This window comes from Gordionus sp. m RMFG-2023, chromosome 1, assembly GCF_954871325.1.
Source record: "Gordionus sp. m RMFG-2023 chromosome 1, tfGorSpeb1-WG-v2, whole genome shotgun sequence".
Classification (NCBI taxonomy): domain Eukaryota; kingdom Metazoa; phylum Nematomorpha; class Gordioida; order Chordodea; family Parachordodidae; genus Gordionus; species Gordionus sp. m RMFG-2023.
Window position 1 is genome coordinate 51,567,201 of NC_088775.1, and position 18,683 is coordinate 51,585,883.

Here is an 18,683-nt window from a genome sequence, read left to right on the forward strand (position 1 = left end):
TTATTTTAATTCTATTTTTATCAATATGTGATGAAATGGGAATCATATCCCTACTTTGAATTTGAAGAAATCATTTCACAGCTTTTGTGATAATTTGTTAAGATTTCTCCAGCATCTTTGTACTTGTTTAATAGTTTTAACAAGACGGTTATTAAATAAATTTCTTCCATCATATCTTAGGCCAAACAGGATACATATCTTGAAATAAGCTCCAATGTCTCGGATAGAGTATGTTAGCCATCTAGTAAAATAGCTGTTTTGAAATTTTAACTTTCGATTAGCACATAAAGTTTGTGGATATTGGAAATTGAGAGGTTGAATGTAATTCTATTATTAAATAAAATATTTATCATAGGTATCTTAATACCTTTTTAAGAAGTATATGTCTTTCTTCTAGGTTAATAATAAATGTTATAAAATTATTTGTGCTTTTTTGTAAGATGACTAGGATTTTCATTATCATCAATATGTTTAAAACAATTTCTTATGTCCTTAATTATTATTTGACTAGAAATTTGAAAATAATAGGTAAATATTACGCCAAGGAAGACTTGAAATCGAAATTAATTGATAAAATAACTTAGTAAATGAATGTGATTAATTAAATATATATTTAAAAAGAAAGAGATAGGAATAAATATTTATTTTTGATATATATCCGGCATCTGCATTTTTTGGCTTTGATAAGGGGGAGGGGCGCTGCGTACGCGCTAGTAACTACATAATCATATATATTGATAATGATGCTGATAGATTTATAACAAAATATTTCATTCTTTTTTTCTATTAGATTTGCAGAAGTGGAAAAATCAACCCTACCAAAATATTAGCTTTAGTTGAAGCCTACGTTAAGATGTATATCAAATAGTGCCAGTTTTTCACGTTGTTCGAAAAAATAATTGTTGATTTTATCATTTTGATCTTTATTGTTATCACTTTAAATAAAATAAAAGTTATTTATATATTTTATAAAATTGAACCCTCTATTATTTATCCATTTTTTTATTGATTTTCGATACCCAATTTTTATAAATGATAAAAATACAATAACAATAACAAAGACTATGATTTTATTTATAAGAAATTTAAAAAAAACAATTTTTTAAATAAATATCAATTAGAAAAATCGTTTTGATCCAATAAATTGCACGATAAATATTTTGAAAAAAACTATTATTCATCTTTTTTGATAGCTATATAATTCTAGCATCGAGGTTTGGAAAAATTGAGTGCATAAAACTTTCAATGAATTTGTTAATTTTTTAGAAAATATATGGATACGCGAAAACTTATATAATATTATGTATACTTAAAAATAGGTAGATATTCGAAAAAATTGAATAATTAAAATCACATAAGATATTATATTATTTAAATAAATTTTTTTATAAGCGAGTATGAAATTAAATACGAAGGAAGTATTATGAGGATAACAAGAATATAACTAAACAACGTTAAAATCAAGTAAAATATTATTTGGCTAATTATATAAACACGGATGCTTAAGTTTTGATAGCGATAGGTACAAAATCTAATTTATAGGGCCTAGGGCAACAATGAAATATTCTTCGGGTCAGTAACCCTAGAATGATCAAAATTTTCGTTATTTCCCTCATCTCTAGACGCGCCTTTTTTGCCATTTAATGTGAAACTATTTTTATTTTTCGAGTGTAATTGCACCAATGGAGTTTGATCCGGGTATCTTTGATTATGTAAACAAGTGTCAGGTTCGTATGAAATTTGATTATTGATTGATATTTTAGCGGGCTTGTAATAACATGATACAATAAAATGATATTTAAATAGCAAAGTAAAATATATCGTGTCTTGATGCACTGTTCTATATTTTTTTTATAAATTATTGCTTATTTACTTTTACTAAGCAAATATTTTTTCTTTAGAGCATCATCAAAATTGAAAATGAATTAAAAAAGATAAAATAATTATGGATTACATCTAAAATGGCTTCTTCATTGGTACGATATCTTTGGCCGATCATGACAACCCCATCATCTTCATCGTCAGATCCTATTCTAATGCTGAATTTATCGGGTGCTTGAAAGAAGGGTTTATTTTCCGATTTAGAGCTTTGATATATTTAAACATACTTTAAAATCTTTTTAACGACTCCCTGTAAATGTTTCTGCAATTTTTTGGTAAAAGGCAGAGACCAGCGGAAGTACTAATATCATGGCCCGGCCTTGTAAATTTTTTTGGCCCGGTCCAGGTTTTATATTTTCAAGCCCGGCCCGAATACTTTAAAAAGAATTTTACGGCCCGGGGTTATAAAAATGTTCAGGGCTCGGGTTTATTGTAAAAAATCAGGTTGGATTAAAAAAAATTATACGTATTTGGCATTTTACGGTTCGTTTTTCAGCTAATATATCATTTAATACTATAAAACTTTATTTTAAAACGATAAATTAAGATTATTTTTCATTTATTAACAGAAAAAGTATTGAAATAAGTAAGTGGTATAAATTTGTTTTATTTTAATGCAATATAAATAATCATTATTATTAGTGATAATTTATTATAAACATTTATGTATAAACAAATAATTAAAGTAAATTATAGCAATGCAACCAATATATCATTTAATGACAACCCAAATATGAAAATTTTCTGATTTCCCTCGTTACTCAAATTTAAGATGTTTTCCTTCACGGGAAGGGATGCAGCAAGGCGATTCACTAGGTCCCTTGCTCTTTATTGTATGTATTCATGATTTGATCAAAAATCTAAAGGATGATTTCAAATAGATTTTGGGGATCGAGTACGTTAAGATGGAAGTTTCGAAAATTAATCTTTCCTTAAATAAAAAAAAAATGCGAAATATCCTTCATTAACAATGAGGATATTCCCTCCCCCAGATTTTAAAATCATTCCCCAAGAGGAACTGTCTTTTAGGCTCTCCTATCTGGTTTTCAAATTCCTTTTGTCAAAATTTTTTGATTCACTTTTTAATCGCTAAAGAATCTTCATAACCTAAAAATGCTTTTTCTTACCGAAATTCTTGCACATCTTTAAATCTTCCTTGGCCTTTTAAGTCTTTAAAATTAAAATTTAAACATTTCATCAAATCCTATCTAGTCCTAAAGCTTTCTTATTTTAATTGGTCCATTTTGTAAGCTTTCAAGGGAGACTTGGATTTAAACCCCCCCGGAAATGGCAATTGCTTGTTTCCTTTCATCTAGCATATTTTGACTCATTTCGTCGCTTACTGAGTTAAACGATCCACTTCTAGATACGGCTAAACTATCTTGGCTTACGTTAGTTCTCCAGGGTTCCGACGACTCCGTTTCCAGCCATATAAAGAGCTCAATATCCTATGTTTCAATGTGCATTTAAAAAACTTTATTTGCCTCTCTCAAACAAAAAACTCATATTGAAATCTTGAAACACTTTACTTTTTTGTTAGGGTTTTTTGAAGCAGGGTTTGTACTTTTCCATTTCGGCCAGACATGACGTTTGCACATCATATGCCTCGTTTATTATATTCTATGAATTGACACTTAATTCAATAAGTTGTTTTGAAATGTGAATTAATGGTTCCTATTAAATATTTTGGATTTCTCTACAAAAAAATATAATGAAAATTATGGTCATATTTTCACAACTTGTTTTTTAATTTGTATAAATTAAATAATGTTTTCTATATAATTTTGTTGTATTTTTATTTTGATTTAATCTTAAAATAAAACGAAATATTTATTTTCAAATTTGGGGGTAAATTTTTATTTTTGAGGGGCCTGGTTTGGAGACCAAATTATTTTGCCTCACCCGTAACCTAAGATAAATAAATGCCTTGTATTTTTTTAAAAACAATATATTAGCTATGTTTAAAATTTGTGATTTAAATTTAATATTTATTCATTAAACATTTATATTTTTACTAATATTACAATGCTTTCTTATATATCACAAAAATTATTATATACAATTTATTTCTAGTTTTTCTAGACTGCAATTCCATATTATTGTTTTATAATTTACATTACATTTTTCTACTTGTAATACAATAAACATTACTACACTTATTATGCCTATATTATATATCTATTTGCATATTTTATAAGTATAAGTAATACATTAAAATAAAATAAATAGAGATTATAGTTAATTAGGAAATGTATAGATTTTTCAAATAATAATACTAAGCTACATAGTAATGCCGCGACTTGCATCGTTTCCCATGAAACCCAAATTAAGGGTCTTCTTGAAAACATATTAAACCTTAAATTTTCCAATTCATCTTGGCTTCAGGCCACCCTTCCCAGCAAGTCTGGTGGTATTGGTATCCGATCCCCGATATAACTTTCCCTCTCAGCCTTTATCTCATCTCGTCTTGCTGCTAAATCTATCATCGATAATGGACCCACTCCCAGGCCTTCACCTTTTGGGACAGCAACTGCTCACCCACCCTTTGTCGTCCCGCTTCCAGCATTCAAAAAGACTGAGATGCTCCTCTAATCGCCCGTTCCGTTGAATACCTTATTTTGAACAGGCCCTTTGAGGACAATCCCAATAATTTAGTATTATATGCAAGCTCAGGTTACGAATGGCTGGAAGCCATCCCCAGTTTCAATCTTGGCCTCCTCTTGACTGGCGAACAGCTACGCATTTCCATAGCCCTCCGCCTTGGCTGTAAAACTCTGGTTCCCTCCATCTGCATCGACTGCGGCCATCCCATCGAAAGCTTACCATCCCTTGCACTGCAAGTTCTCCCATGGACGACAACCGCGTCATATATCTATTAACAATATTCTCCTAGCTGCTCTTAAAAAAGTTATATTCCATCCACCCTCGAACCAGTGGGCCTCTCAAACGAAAGCGCCATAGGCCCTGATGGCATATCTCATTTCCTGGACCAATGGTCTCCCACTTGCTTGGGACTATACCTGTGTTGATTTTGCCGCCAAGTCCAACCTCTCATTTTCTGCCATCGAAAAGGCCGAAATTATAAAAAAAAACAAATATGCTTGCCTTACCAACACCTTGTTTATCCCAATCGTTATCAATACCCTAGGCATGTTCGGAAGTGATGCTCTCAATAGGAAAAAAAATGAGACAGATCTCAGGGGACCCCAATGAAGGATTTTACAGATTTCCCTGGAAATCTGCCGTCCAATTTTTTAAGCATTCACTCTTCTCTAGGGTGATTTGTACCCTTTTTTTAAAATTTTTTTTTCCCTCAGTTCTTTTATATATATTTTTTTAATTATAATTTGTAAAAGAATAATTTGTGAAAATTTGTTTTAAATAAAGTATTTATCTATTCAAATAAAAATATTTTAAAAAAGGGGGACACGGTTTGTGAAAAATAAAAAAAATAGGAAATAAGATAAACTGCCTAAAAAATTGGCTGGAATCATAAATAAATATGCATTTTAATTCGTTCATAATAATATTATAATAATTTTTTCTGTTTAAAATTAGACGCGTAATAAAAAAAATTCTGTCAATATATTTCCGTGTGAAATATTTTATATTTAAAAAACGAATTCCGAATCAAATATAAACAGTAAATTTTATATATTCGTATCAATACCAATAATACACTAATCGATTCTTATTAAGTCTATAGTTCCACATTTTAAAAATTGGACCGGGCTCGAGCCTATTTTTTTAAAAATGTATGCAAACAGGACCATGCTTAGAACAAATATAAAAAATTTCTAAAATTAGATACCTTTTTTCATTAAAATAAAAAGTTCACTAGTATTAGGATCGGGGTTCAAGGTCGAACCCGAATCCCATTTTTCCATCCAAGATCGAACTCGATTTCAAGAATTGGTCATTTTACGATTAATTTCTAACAAAAGTAAAAACTGTTAGGTTACATCCAAACTTGATTTTTTATTTTACTCCTAATGCATTATAATACATCTGATTAACTTGATTAGTCATTCCATGTCAAATCGATCAAAAAAGGCACATTTTCGGCCGACCCCTTTTAAAATTGTTAAAAATTTCTGGAATTATTTAGATAGGTATATAAATGAGAAAGCCGTTTATTTTAGCTAGCTAGCACACCTGGTTCCCGAGATACAGGGTTTCAAAAGTACAAAAAAGAGCCACTTTGGAATCTGTAAAATTTTTATAATGCTTATATCTCAAAAACTATTTATAGTAAAAAAATGTATAATATATCATATTGTAGATAAAATAAATTTCTAAAGGGCTATCAAAAATATAATATAAATTGGCGCCAATTCGAGTCTTTAACTTCCGGTTTACCTATCTTGCTTCACCTGTATTTTTAAGCAAAAAAGGGAGTTTGTTTTCGAATTTTTTTTTGCTTTTTATTTAGACACCTTTTATTAATATATATATGATGTCAAAACATTAGCGACGCTATCGACTTTTCCGAAATACATTTTTATCAAAAATTGAAGAAAAAAGTAGATGACGCTAATGGTTGAAAAATACTATGTGATAAAATTTTTCAGTTCTGCCCCCCCTCCCACTTTCCTTAAAATGTTTTACATTTTTTAGACCTCTAATTTGATACTATAGCGAATGACTTATTAGCTCGATAATGTATAACAAAATTAGCAAACATTCCTTATACTTCAAATGACAATGTAGATATTGATTCTCCACCTCATATAATTAATCAAGAGGCTATTGATAACATTAATATATCCTTACAATCAAATGGGGAATCTCATTAAAAGAAATAGCTTATGTGAAAAGCAATATTCGATGAAAAAAATATCTAGATTAATAAAAGTTTTAACGACTAAAATTATACCATTATCTTCATCAAAATATGAAAAATTCGATGAAATTCTAGATACCTTAAAAATTATATGAAAGATATTTATTATTGGAAATTTGTTACATTATTAAGTGTTTAATGGGCATATGCCCACTCTGCTCCTCAGTTTAATTAGTATATTTAATAGAAATTCAAATTTTTTAGTATAAAAAGTGAAAATATCCGGTTATTGATAAGTTAGCAGCAAAATTTTACCGATAATTTGTAATTTATAAAGTGCCATCTATTTTTTTCATCATTCTTTGGAGATGCCAATATTTTATGGGTTATTAGTGTCTAACCACTATAGTAGCCAGCATAAATGAAAAAAAAATTAGTAACAAAATTTTGGACAAATTTATGATTCTCCGCAAAATATTTTTAAAACTCAGCATTATTCTGAAAATTTTATCAATGTTTAGTAAATTGTAAATTAATTCAATCCATTCGGTGTAGTAAGTAAAAAAAATTCTTAATTAAAATTTTTAAAACTATCTTATTAGTTAAACAATATAAATTTTATTATTAAATTTATAAATATCTAATTTAACTATGCCAGAAAAAATTTAAAATATATTTTTATTGTTATTTAATATTTTACATATAGTTTTTAATATATATATTTAAACCATGTTATCATTTATAATTGAAAATTCTTATTTGTTTTTTTTAAAAAATATTTCATTTTGATATCGTATATAATTTTATTTACAAATTGAAACCGTTTTATAAATAAAGTTATTGGCAATGGGAAAAAAATTTAAAATAATTTTCTAAAATTTTTTTTTCGGAGGCTATGAGGGAGGGAGGGGTTTCACGCCCAAACGCCCCCTCCCTCCCTGTCTACGCCACTGACTGCGTCTATAAATATTGACAATATTTTAGGCCACTAATTTTTTTTTAATTTTAAAATAACTATCGTTATTGTTGGGGTCAAATTTCTAAAAAGATTTTTTCTTCAAATTTAATGATTTTACATAGCTATATTATATAAAATGAAATAATTAATATTACAACCGATTTAAATTGGAACTTGAAGATTTTGAAACTGATATAATACTTTTTGGACATATTTTACATTTGGTAAGTATTGAATTAGTTACTGTAAATAATTATCATGTTTGGGCTATGGTAATGTTAATTCATCTGATTTTGAATTTTCAGAATCAGATGATGATGAAATAATAATATCCAAGCTTATGCTAATCTATTAAATTAAAATATAAACAATAATATTCAAATTAATAAACTATAATAATGGCGTGTCAAAAAAATTGAAATGTGAAAAAGGAAAACTGATTATAAAATATAAGATTTTTTCTTAAAAAAATCAATTAATATTAAATTTTTCAAATAAATAGTATATTTAAAATTGAACGAACGTTAAATTCGAACGCGTTCGTCATAAAAAAGGAACGCGTTCACGCTCTAAGTTCGTCAAAAATAAAAGGAACGCCGTTCATCATTTTTGTCAAAAAAACAAACTTCGTTCATGAAACGCGTTCGTTTATAATACTATAAAATAGTTAAGTAAGGGGTGGGTGAGGATGTTTAATAAACAAAGGAAATTAAAAAATTAGCAATTATTTTTAACTAAAAAATTTTCAGTTAATTTAATTCTTTATTCTTTAAATTAAAATATGCCATGATACAAATCTCATCATGTATACAACTTTTATAACTTGAGAAAAAGGGAAATATTGGAATTTATGAATGTAAATTTTGCTCAAAACATTTTTTTTTCTCCAAGTAACAGCAGTCTAAATTATCATTAAACCGTGCAGGATGAATAAATTTTCAAGAAGAAAATGACATTTTACTTCTAATATCAACATCATGAGCATGTATCGAACCCTTACCTAAAAACCTGATTAATACTTAATTATCCCGGACCTCGATCGAACTTAATCTGGATTATGTCTGCCTGGACTTGGCAAAAGTTCCCATTTTAAATTATTTTAGAACCTGGACACGTACCAAATTCTTTTTTTAAAATTTCAAATCTGGACCTATACCAAATAGGTGTAAATTTTGTTGGGTTCAGAACCCAGATTAAGACGATTAGGAATATTTATTTTATTTAACTTTATAAAAATGCGTTTAGTATATATTTTTTTAATCAATAATTTCGGGAAGGGCGATAAAAAAAAATAATAACTAAATATATTTTTTTACTCGTAATCTTGAACTCCCCATTTATCTGAATGATTTTGATGAGAATGATGTTGTTTATGATGGTGTTTATGATAATGTTGGTGGATCTTTGGATTGGTGCCCGAAACTGGGATCATTTGATTCTCCAATACGTTGATAGCGGAAGCTGACGCGTTTGTTATGAACTTTTCCTTAGCTAGTGATTTCCACACTGCCGTTCGTTCAACTTCACGGGTAATATTCATGGTGTCGGTCAAGGATGACACCTGGGGTAATTTATTTCTGACTGTCATTTTTATTATTGAGAGGAGAAAAATATTTTAATAAAAAAAAATATAGTTTTTAAAGCAGTAGTGTCCAAAATCGAAATTTCCTTCTTTGCTATTTGGCCCAGACTAAACAGCTTTGTAACTAGGGTACCCTATTTTAGTTTGTTTTTAGTGGCATTGTTTTGTTTATTTTTCAATTTTTTTTCTGTTGTTTTTAAATATCTTTTTTTGTTAAATTTTTTGGTTATTTCCATCCCTCATAGTTTCTCCTTTTACTATATTGATATATCATATATACAGTCTTTATCTATAAAATTAAATGAGTGGCATAATTAAATCAAAATAGTCTTTTACATTTTAGACTGTTTAGAAATAAGTCGAACCAGGACACAACCTTAGGATAAAAAAACTATAAATCAAAGTTGAAAATTTTTCTAAGCAAAAATATTTTTTATAAAAAAAATTGTGATTTCACCTTGAAAGATTTTTTTATAATTGATATCAAAATAAAAAAAAAATTTAAAAAAGAAAACCATCATACTAAAGAGGAGTGAATGCTTAAGAAATAGTGTATGCAAATTTCGAGAGAAATCTGCTGACGAAGGTAGAATCCTTCGCCGGGGTTACTTGTAATAAGTCTCTTTTAGCTTTGATGGAAATTACAAAATAATTACTTATAAAAAATTATTTTGGAAATTTTAGGTTAAATTTGAAATAAAATATTGGAGTTTATAAATTATTTATATTCATTTTGCGAATTTTAAACCTGAGTTGACGTTTCCCAATAATGAAACTTTAACATCTATATGCGGTGACAATAAGATTTTAGTATCACTTGATCCGCCATTTAAAGAATTCGTTACAACATGGGTAGTGTTCTAATAATTTATGAAGATTATTTTTTAAAAAAATGATTAATTATGTCTTTTCCTATTGTTCTAAGATGGACAATTTTTAGATTAGTTGATGCAAAATTTTTATATAATAATACCTATGTATGGTTAAATAGTTGGTTTTACACCACCACGACCCTGGTTTTTGGTAGAAAAAATGAACCAGAAAATACCCAACCAATTACTATTAAATTTATTAGAATTAAATAAGATTTAAATCAAACTAGTATTTTGTACAAGATCTGTCCAATTTTGTTTTAATATTTCTAATTATCTTAAAATAAATAATTGTTTTGTTAAAAAAAATATTATGGTTGTCAAATGATAAGATCTATTTTTTATTTATTTTTAAATGGCCGGTAAAAATTCTATCAAAACTATCAAAATCATAAGATTTTGGAAAGGTATAGTGTTCTTATAAGGATAGGATAACAATGTTATACCTAATAATAAATTTATGTTTTTATAAAAAAAAATATTTTTTAAAATTTCTATTTCGTCTTATGCAATGATCGGAGAAGTTTTTTTTTTATAGATCCAATCCAAAATAATTTATTTAGAGTGGTAAAAATTACGATATTTTCTGATTTTATCATTATTGACATTTTGTAACTCTCTATATTATTAGTTTTAAGCAAAAAATATAATTATTACCGAAATGCTAGTCGCATTAAAAAATTCTTTTAAATTAAGGAGTTCGAAAAATGTCTGCCCCACCTTTTTTGATGATGTCATTTCAAAATTAGTACCCCTTATTGTAACAATTTCATTAAAATTATTTTATTTATTTTAAGACTATATATAATTATTCACAAATATTAATAATGGATAAATGAATATCAAAAATCAAAAGATAACCTTAACAAATTTTTATTAAGTGTGATGATTAAAATATCGTATAAAGTATCTTTGTCTAATCGAGTTCGTAATGGGGTTACTTAATCGTAGTGCGAAGCATCTTTCCATCGATACTTGCTAGAAAGAATCGGCTAGAACTATTCGCTAGAGGGTATATAATACAGGTCATTGAAATTTTTTTGATAGCCAACATTGCAAAATATTTTGATGGGAAGGCAATTTTTCGTTATATAATAAGCAATTAATTTTTGTCGTAATATCCAATAGCGAATTAGGGTTAAAAACATAAATACATATTGACTCAAAATTAAACTTGAGCCAACTAACTAAAGAAAAATATTAAGAAGAATCCAACTCCTGAGCCGATTCGAACCAAAGCCACCTCATCTAGTCGGCTTGAGCCTAAGCCAATTTTTACGACTTTAGGTCAGACCTCGAAAATTATTAATTAAATAAACATATATTACTTACATTTTTTTGATGATTTATGTATTATAAATATCTAAAACCGATAAATTCCTATAATAAAGTTAGCCCGGTCCTGGAAGATAATTATTTCGAATTCGATGCAAAATATTTAATTAATATTGAATTGAACTACTTGTCCTCTAGTTTTTAAATTCGATCAAAACTCGAATCAACTAGAGTTCTAAGTAAAAATTATCAAATAAATATAAGAGAACAATTTAAAAAAAATAATTCTAAAGATATTTATTTCTATACTAATATTGAAATACTCGTCCTCTATGCATAAAAATATGATTGAGCAAAAAATTCAAAAATATCATATTAATAAGTTAGTTTGGGTTGGTGCTCGGGTCCATGCATTTGGTGGACAGATCGATCTATTTGGATGGGTTGGTTCTAGTTCATTTTTTCGACCAAAAATCATGCCAATTCGGCCCAACCAAGCAATTTAAACACACTACCTATAGATTAAGAAATTTCACAAAATGAGGCATCTGTGCAATATAAAAATTGAATAAAATAATATTTGAAATGCCATTTTATATCTTAAACAATATATAAATCTCTACTTCAGCATCACTGTCTTTATCAAAATGTTTGGTCTCTTCGTCAAAATTGTTCGATTCAATATCTAAATTCTGAGGCCTTATTGAAACTTTTATAAGGGCATTGTCCTATAAATTGGTGTAATAAATAATTTTTAACGCCCAAACACCTTCTCATAATATCCGATCTCATTCAGTTCAATATATGTATTAAAATATTAAGAGAAAAAAACAATATTATGTCTTGATATCAATCTAAACATTCTATGCAAACTATTAGTTAAACTTTGTAATTAAATGTTTATGAACCATAAAAAGGTCGTCTGAAAAAAAAACTTATCGAATAGCCCTCCCGTTACATAAAAAGTAGAATTAGAAAAATATATATAAATTAACAGCATCACGGTCCCCATCATGGGTAGCTGCGTCGGCTTTAACGGGCTCATATTTACAAACACCGGTTTCAGATCGGAAAAGGCTGAGAATCCTGCCCATCAATCCGCTATTTACAGATCGCCGACCTTTGTGTCTCAAACCAACTCGATTTTTGGCGGACTTTTGAGTAAATCGTGGGTCAGAAGAACCATTATTGTCGTTTATCAAAGAAACATCCATACTTTTTCGCTTTTTTTCTGCCTCGGGCATTACGTCGTCCAAAATGCTGAGTTCTCTGGGGGTAAATATTTTCTCCATCAACTTCCGAATGCCAACCAGTGCGACTACCTGTGTGTCATATTGCTTAAAAATTAGGACATATTTATAAGTATCTACCATAATGGGGAAGCATATGGAAATGGACTTGTATGATTTAATGGCCCAGAGCGCAGCTAGTGATAACAATTGTATGGCTGTAAATATGTGAACGCGATATGTTTTAACGGACCGCAAAAACATGTAGTCGGGTTGATATTTTTGAGGCATGAAGAATATCGATATCCTTTGTATGAACTGGAAAAAAAAATTAATGGCTGAAAATATATTCCGAGTTGGGCAAATATTATAAAAATGTACTAGAATATATATATAAATACATTTCTAAAAAAAGTATGTGAATATAACTTTTAAATGGAAATACATTTAGCTTTACGTTTATTTACAAATATTATACTATATAAAAAATCAATTCGATCAATTATTATTCTTTGTTTGGAAATAAAAAATTACTGAAAACATGTCTCAACCGCTTTAAAAAAACGTTGTTTGGAAATAACCTAAATCTTAAAATAATTATTGTATTTGAATTTATAAAATACCATGAGATAGCCCAAACACTTACCTAATTGATAAATTTTTTAAAATATTTTATTTTATTCTCAAGATTGATCCATGTAAAAGTAAATTTTTGCCACAACCGGGGCTTGTAGATTCAAATGGTTTATTAAGTCTCCTATATAAATAATTTATATTATTATTCCATTATTTTCAAGGACAATATTTTATTGGGTATAATATACCATTTGCATATAAATTCAGATGACCCCTTTTAATTGCGATAAAAATTTGTAGACTGGTTATATATATTCACATAAGATCATAAGCAAAACGTTAGCGTATTAGCAACTTGTTAACGGACAAATTGGGGTTAAAGGACCAAAAAATGTATTTTTTGCTTTTTACTGATGTTAAATAACTAGTTTTTAATTTAAAACTAAATAAGATCGAATATTGAATCTAATATTTATTAATAGCTAAGTCAATAGTTGATAATTATGGGGAAACATTAAAACTATTTTTTATTTGTCATAACTATTTTTTGATAATTTCTTCAAAAATTAGGGCGGCTGGATATTTATTTAAAAAAATAGATGGTGCTTTATATAATAGTTTTAAGCTAATAAAAGCAGGGATTCAAACCAAACTTAAACCGGTATTTTTTTATCGAATCCATCATATATATATATTAATTTGTAATTAAGATCATGAAATTTTTGAAATCTTCACAAATTTTTCCTAATTATGATAGATATAATTTAATTTAATTTTACTTTATCTAAAAGAATACAAAGCATGGCTAGCTTGTGAGATTTCTTCAGGAGATAATATATATATGTTCGTCCGGAGGGGTAGAAGGATTGATCAGCGAGATAATATGAGATATGATCAAAACTAAAATATCATCTATGAGGAAATTTAAATGAAACTGAAAGTACACAGGGGACGGGATTATTCCCATTAATCAAAATAGACTAAAAAAACAAATACATCAAATTTCAAAAAAACCAACATAAATCAAGTTTCGTTTTTAAATGAGGAAATTATATTTAAAAGTATTAATGGATATGTATCATGTCTATATGATGACAAATGATGGTTATAATTTATAATTGATACTAATGAAGAAATAAAAATCGGATTTTTACACCCCTGTCGACCTTCAGCCTAATTTAAATTTCCTCTGATAGATGATATTTTAGTTTTGCCCAACACTGGTCAATTCTTTAATCCCACCAGTAGAACATATATCATCTCCCAAGAATTCTCACGAGATAGATAGGCTTTGTATTCCTTTATGAAATAAATTTAATTATTTATAAACCATTTTTAGACAAAATTTGTAAAGATTTTAAAAATTTCACGAATAATAATGCATAGTGATTGATTTAGTATATAATATATACACTAGTGAGCTGCATCGGGCCTAATTTTTTAAGCCCAGCCACAATACTCAGCCCAGCAAAACCCGAAATTTTTTTTAAAAAAGTTTTGCCACCAGACCCGAATTTTCTTAAAAATTAAGCCCGACACAGCCCGAACCCGATTTTTTTTAAAAATATAGGCGCCGAACCTACTTTTGCAGATCTCTAATATACACACTTAAATATTTTAAATCAATAAAAAAATGACTTTTATCTAGGGATCCGAATCGAAACGAATATCGGTTCGGTTCGAACCTCTAAAAATCGGTTCTGTTCGAACCTCTAAAAATCGGTTTGATCACTTTTGTATACAAACCTACAGAATTATATGTTTTATATAGAATATTTGATTTTATTGAGTTCTAGAGAATGGTTTATTTTCTAGTGACGCTCAAGACTTACTCGGTTATGCCCCTTCATAGTTGTGTCACAATCAGTAATATTAAATTTTGATGTAAATAATTTATATTGGATTCAATTTATCTATAGGTTTTATAAGCGAAAAATATTGAAAATATTATCAATTAATTGATAATAATCTTTAAAACAATTCGAATATAAATTAGAATCTTAGCAATATACTAGTAATAACTTACATACTATTTAATAAGCACAAAATCACGAGGTTCTACTCGGTTCACATACTTTGTGGTTATACAATAAAATATTTATAAGCAATAAAAAAAATGACTTTTATCAGATTAAAACTATTATATATGACCATCTATTATTCTTAAAGTATAAAAATTGCTATATTTTTAAAATAAATATCGATTTGTTGAATAAATTATTATAAAAATAATAAACGGATAATAATTTTTTAAAAAATTAAAAATTAGAGATCATATTCATTTCGAAATATTAATTTCAAATTTTCTACTGACTATAGGATGACCCATATTTTTTAAAAAAAAATTAATTTTGATGTTTCCGCCATAATGATCAATTATTAACTTAGCTATTAATATGAGATTCAATATTCGATCTTAATTAGCTTCGTTAATATAGTTGCTAATGCGCTAAAATTATGATCTATGCCAACATATATATATAGAGCCTACAAATTTTCATCAAAAATCGAAATCTAAAGGGGTCGGTAGAAAGATGGTTGATTTGACATGGAAATGAACAAAATATGATATTTTTTGAATTTTAAAATTTTAAAATGTTAAAATTTTTTTATATTTATTTTATAATTCTATTACATTATCATGTAGAATTGATTTAAATCTATCATAGTAGCCAATGAATACTTATTTTATATCATTATAAAAATATATCATATTTTTACATAATTTAATTAATACAAATATAAGAATTTACAAAACAACGACTAAATCTAATTTAACCACTTAGCCCTGATTTTACTAGCTACCAATATGATTAATACTCTCTAAATATATATTTAAACATGATATGATTATTAAACTTTCTGAAATAGGAAAAGAGTTTTAAATTTCATATAATGCCAATTTTATTATTTAAAAACTCTTCATATTTTTATACCGCTTTATACAATGACATATAATAATACCTAGACTGACGATTCATTCATTAAAATGCATTTTTAAGCGTCGTTAATGGACCAGCCATTTTGGTAACCTTTATAATAATTATTTTCATGTTAAAAACTAAAATTAAATTGATAACTTACTTTCTTATTATCTCGATGATCAGGCAATTCTTTAATAAAGTTTGCATCAGATATAATATAAAATTAGGCTCTCGTTTAAAATTTTAATATTTATTACAGTAACCAAGATGGCGTCTCTAGCTGATTTGTATTGATGTACACTTTTAATGAATGAATTGTCAGTCTAGGTATTATTATATGTCATTGGCTTTATATTGTTGTGTAAAAACATATTAATTTTTGACTAAAAAACATATTTTTATCATAAATTTTTTTAAATAACTTAAGGTTATATAATTTTTTTGCCTCAAATATACACATTATAAAATGCACATAATTAAATTTGTGTTTCTAAACATTTCTGATTTTAAAATAAAATCCGTTAAAGACAAGCCTCTTGTAGCGACTAGCCCTGGTCTTTTCTATTTATTTTCTTCCCCATTAGCAAAATTTATCGCTATAACAACTTTACTATATTTATTTTACTTCTTTGATATTAAGGAAATTTTTTTTATATTTGATTATATTTTAAAAATAAAGCCCAATAGAAGAAGGGATAGGATTTGTTTTTTCTGAATATTAATTGGAATTAATTGCAGGTATTATAATTCCAAAATATTCAAATAGTTTTTAGCCCAAACCACTTAGGCCCATTCTTCCGTTCTACTAAGTCTGTCTAAAGGCCGATGAATTTTAAAATATAATTTTCACTAAACTGTACTCCCGATATTGCAACTGAGTTACTTCAATTGCGATAATGCATTCGCATTAATATTTCGCGATAATATATTCGATATTGCATTTCTTATGTTCGCGATAATGCTTTCGCGGCTCTACATTCGTCATATTTTCGCGCAAATGTATTCGATTTATAAATTTTGGGATATTATATTAACTTTTCTCAGTAATCGATATTCGCGATACTACCCAATCCTGAATATATTATAAAAAATAAAATTAATAATAACTAAGTTTGAAAATATTATAAAAGGATCAGGGATCTTAATATAAAAAATAGTAAAAAAAATAATATCGTTTGAACCTTTTCGCATATAAAATTATTAGAACTATGTAAGAGAAGCATATTTTTAAAATTTTATCACTAAAAAACAATGAGTCGTATATAATTAAAATATTTCCAAACTTCTTTTCTGACAAATTATATATATATATATCCGCTAGGGATATTGCGTTTCGATATACCTATAAATAGGCAAGTCAAAGGGTAAACAATTGTTTTTCGATATTTTTATCATTATCATACGAAATAAATTGTTCTACCCCTTGACCACTTGATCCCCAAAAATTACGAAACCACGTAGATCAAGACTGGGAAACAATATTTGCAGGGCTCCCCAGCACAAGAAGTGCTGGAGAACCCTGAGGCCATGCCAGGCCGTCTAACTATTTTATTTAATGATTATAATTGATATATATTCAACAATGGCGGTGTAATTTACAATCGCGGATTGATATGATAATGTGTTTATATATTTATTTATTTATTTATGTAATTGTATGATTGACGTCCGGGGAAAAATTTTTGGGGATCAAGTGGTCAAGGGGTAGAACAATTTATTTCGTATGATAATGATAAAAATATCGAAAAACAATTGTTTACCCTTTGACTTGCCTATTTATAGGTATAGGATATATATATGGTGAATTCCATATCAAATCAACCAAGGTTTCAACCCGACCCCCTTCAATTTTTCTTAAATTTTGTATATTGGTAGTATATGCTATAACTAAGAAAAAAATGAAATTTTACCTTCTAACACTGTTTACCCGCTAAGATATGGCCGTTTAAAGCGTTTACAAAATGCACCTCATTTATTTTCAATCTCGAGAAATAATCATGTTAAAAAAATAATTTAAATTTTATTTTGTAGCTTAATAAAAGTTCTTTAAAATGACATAAAAATAAATATGATAAACATTTTATTAATATCGAAAACCGGATGTGTAAAACAGGAAATGGCCATAGAAAAAAAAGGTATTTTTTTTCAAATTTTTTTTTCTGTAGATAGATATCACACTGCTTTATATTTGTTCAAAATCCTAGACTGGGATGAACATGGGTTTACGAGTTATCACTCTTTATATGGCTAAAATTGAACAAATTTAACATTAATATCATCATATTTTAATTTAATGAATAGTTATGAAATAATGTTAATTAAAAATTATGTCTAAATGACAGATCCTTACTTTTTTTTCTCTTTATCAAAATTTTTGAGAAGTGGCTAGAATAATGAGCTTTGTTTAACACTTTAGTTAAATTTTGTCTCGAAGTTACTTGATAAAATAATTCTAAACATATTTATAACTTTATTTGCCTCAAATTGCATTACATATAATGCAATCAAAAATTTATAATTAAAATATATCATATATTATAATCATCCAAGGAATTTTAATAAATCATGACTTTTGTTTTCGTCTAGGGGAATAAAAGCTTGGA

At 27.5% G+C, this 18,683-nt stretch overlaps 2 protein-coding genes across 9 annotated transcripts in view; one reads left to right on the forward strand and one right to left on the reverse strand.

Annotated features, from left to right (window-relative positions):
• LOC135922251 (uncharacterized) overlaps window positions 1-1,051 on the forward strand; it is a 70,791-nt gene extending 69,740 nt beyond the window's left edge. The window contains exon 18 of one of the 3 annotated variants that reach the window (XM_065456665.1): window positions 791-1,051. In XM_065456665.1, coding sequence (XP_065312737.1) covers window positions 791-868 — 78 coding nt within the window. In that variant the 3' untranslated portion in view covers window positions 869-1,051. The remainder of the gene's footprint in view (window positions 1-790) is intronic. The other 2 variants (XM_065456664.1, XM_065456666.1) reach the window with 2 other exon arrangements.
• A 198-nt stretch (window positions 1,052-1,249) lies between these two features.
• Window positions 1,250-18,683, reverse strand: part of LOC135922250 (electroneutral sodium bicarbonate exchanger 1-like) — a 138,745-nt gene continuing 121,311 nt past the window's right edge. Inside the window, exons 21-27 of one of the 6 annotated variants that reach the window (XM_065456660.1) lie at window positions 12,722-12,898; window positions 12,347-12,673; window positions 11,975-12,079; window positions 9,953-10,064; window positions 8,939-9,203; window positions 1,955-2,087; window positions 1,250-1,767 (exon numbers count right to left, since the gene is read on the reverse strand). In XM_065456660.1, the coding sequence (XP_065312732.1) occupies window positions 1,546-1,767; window positions 1,955-2,087; window positions 8,939-9,203; window positions 9,953-10,064; window positions 11,975-12,079; window positions 12,347-12,673; window positions 12,722-12,898 (1,341 nt within the window). In that variant the 3' untranslated portion in view covers window positions 1,250-1,545. The remainder of the gene's footprint in view (window positions 1,768-1,954; window positions 2,088-8,938; window positions 9,204-9,952; window positions 10,065-11,974; window positions 12,080-12,346; window positions 12,674-12,721; window positions 12,899-18,683) is intronic. The other 5 variants (XM_065456663.1, XM_065456661.1, XM_065456659.1 and 2 more) reach the window with 5 other exon arrangements.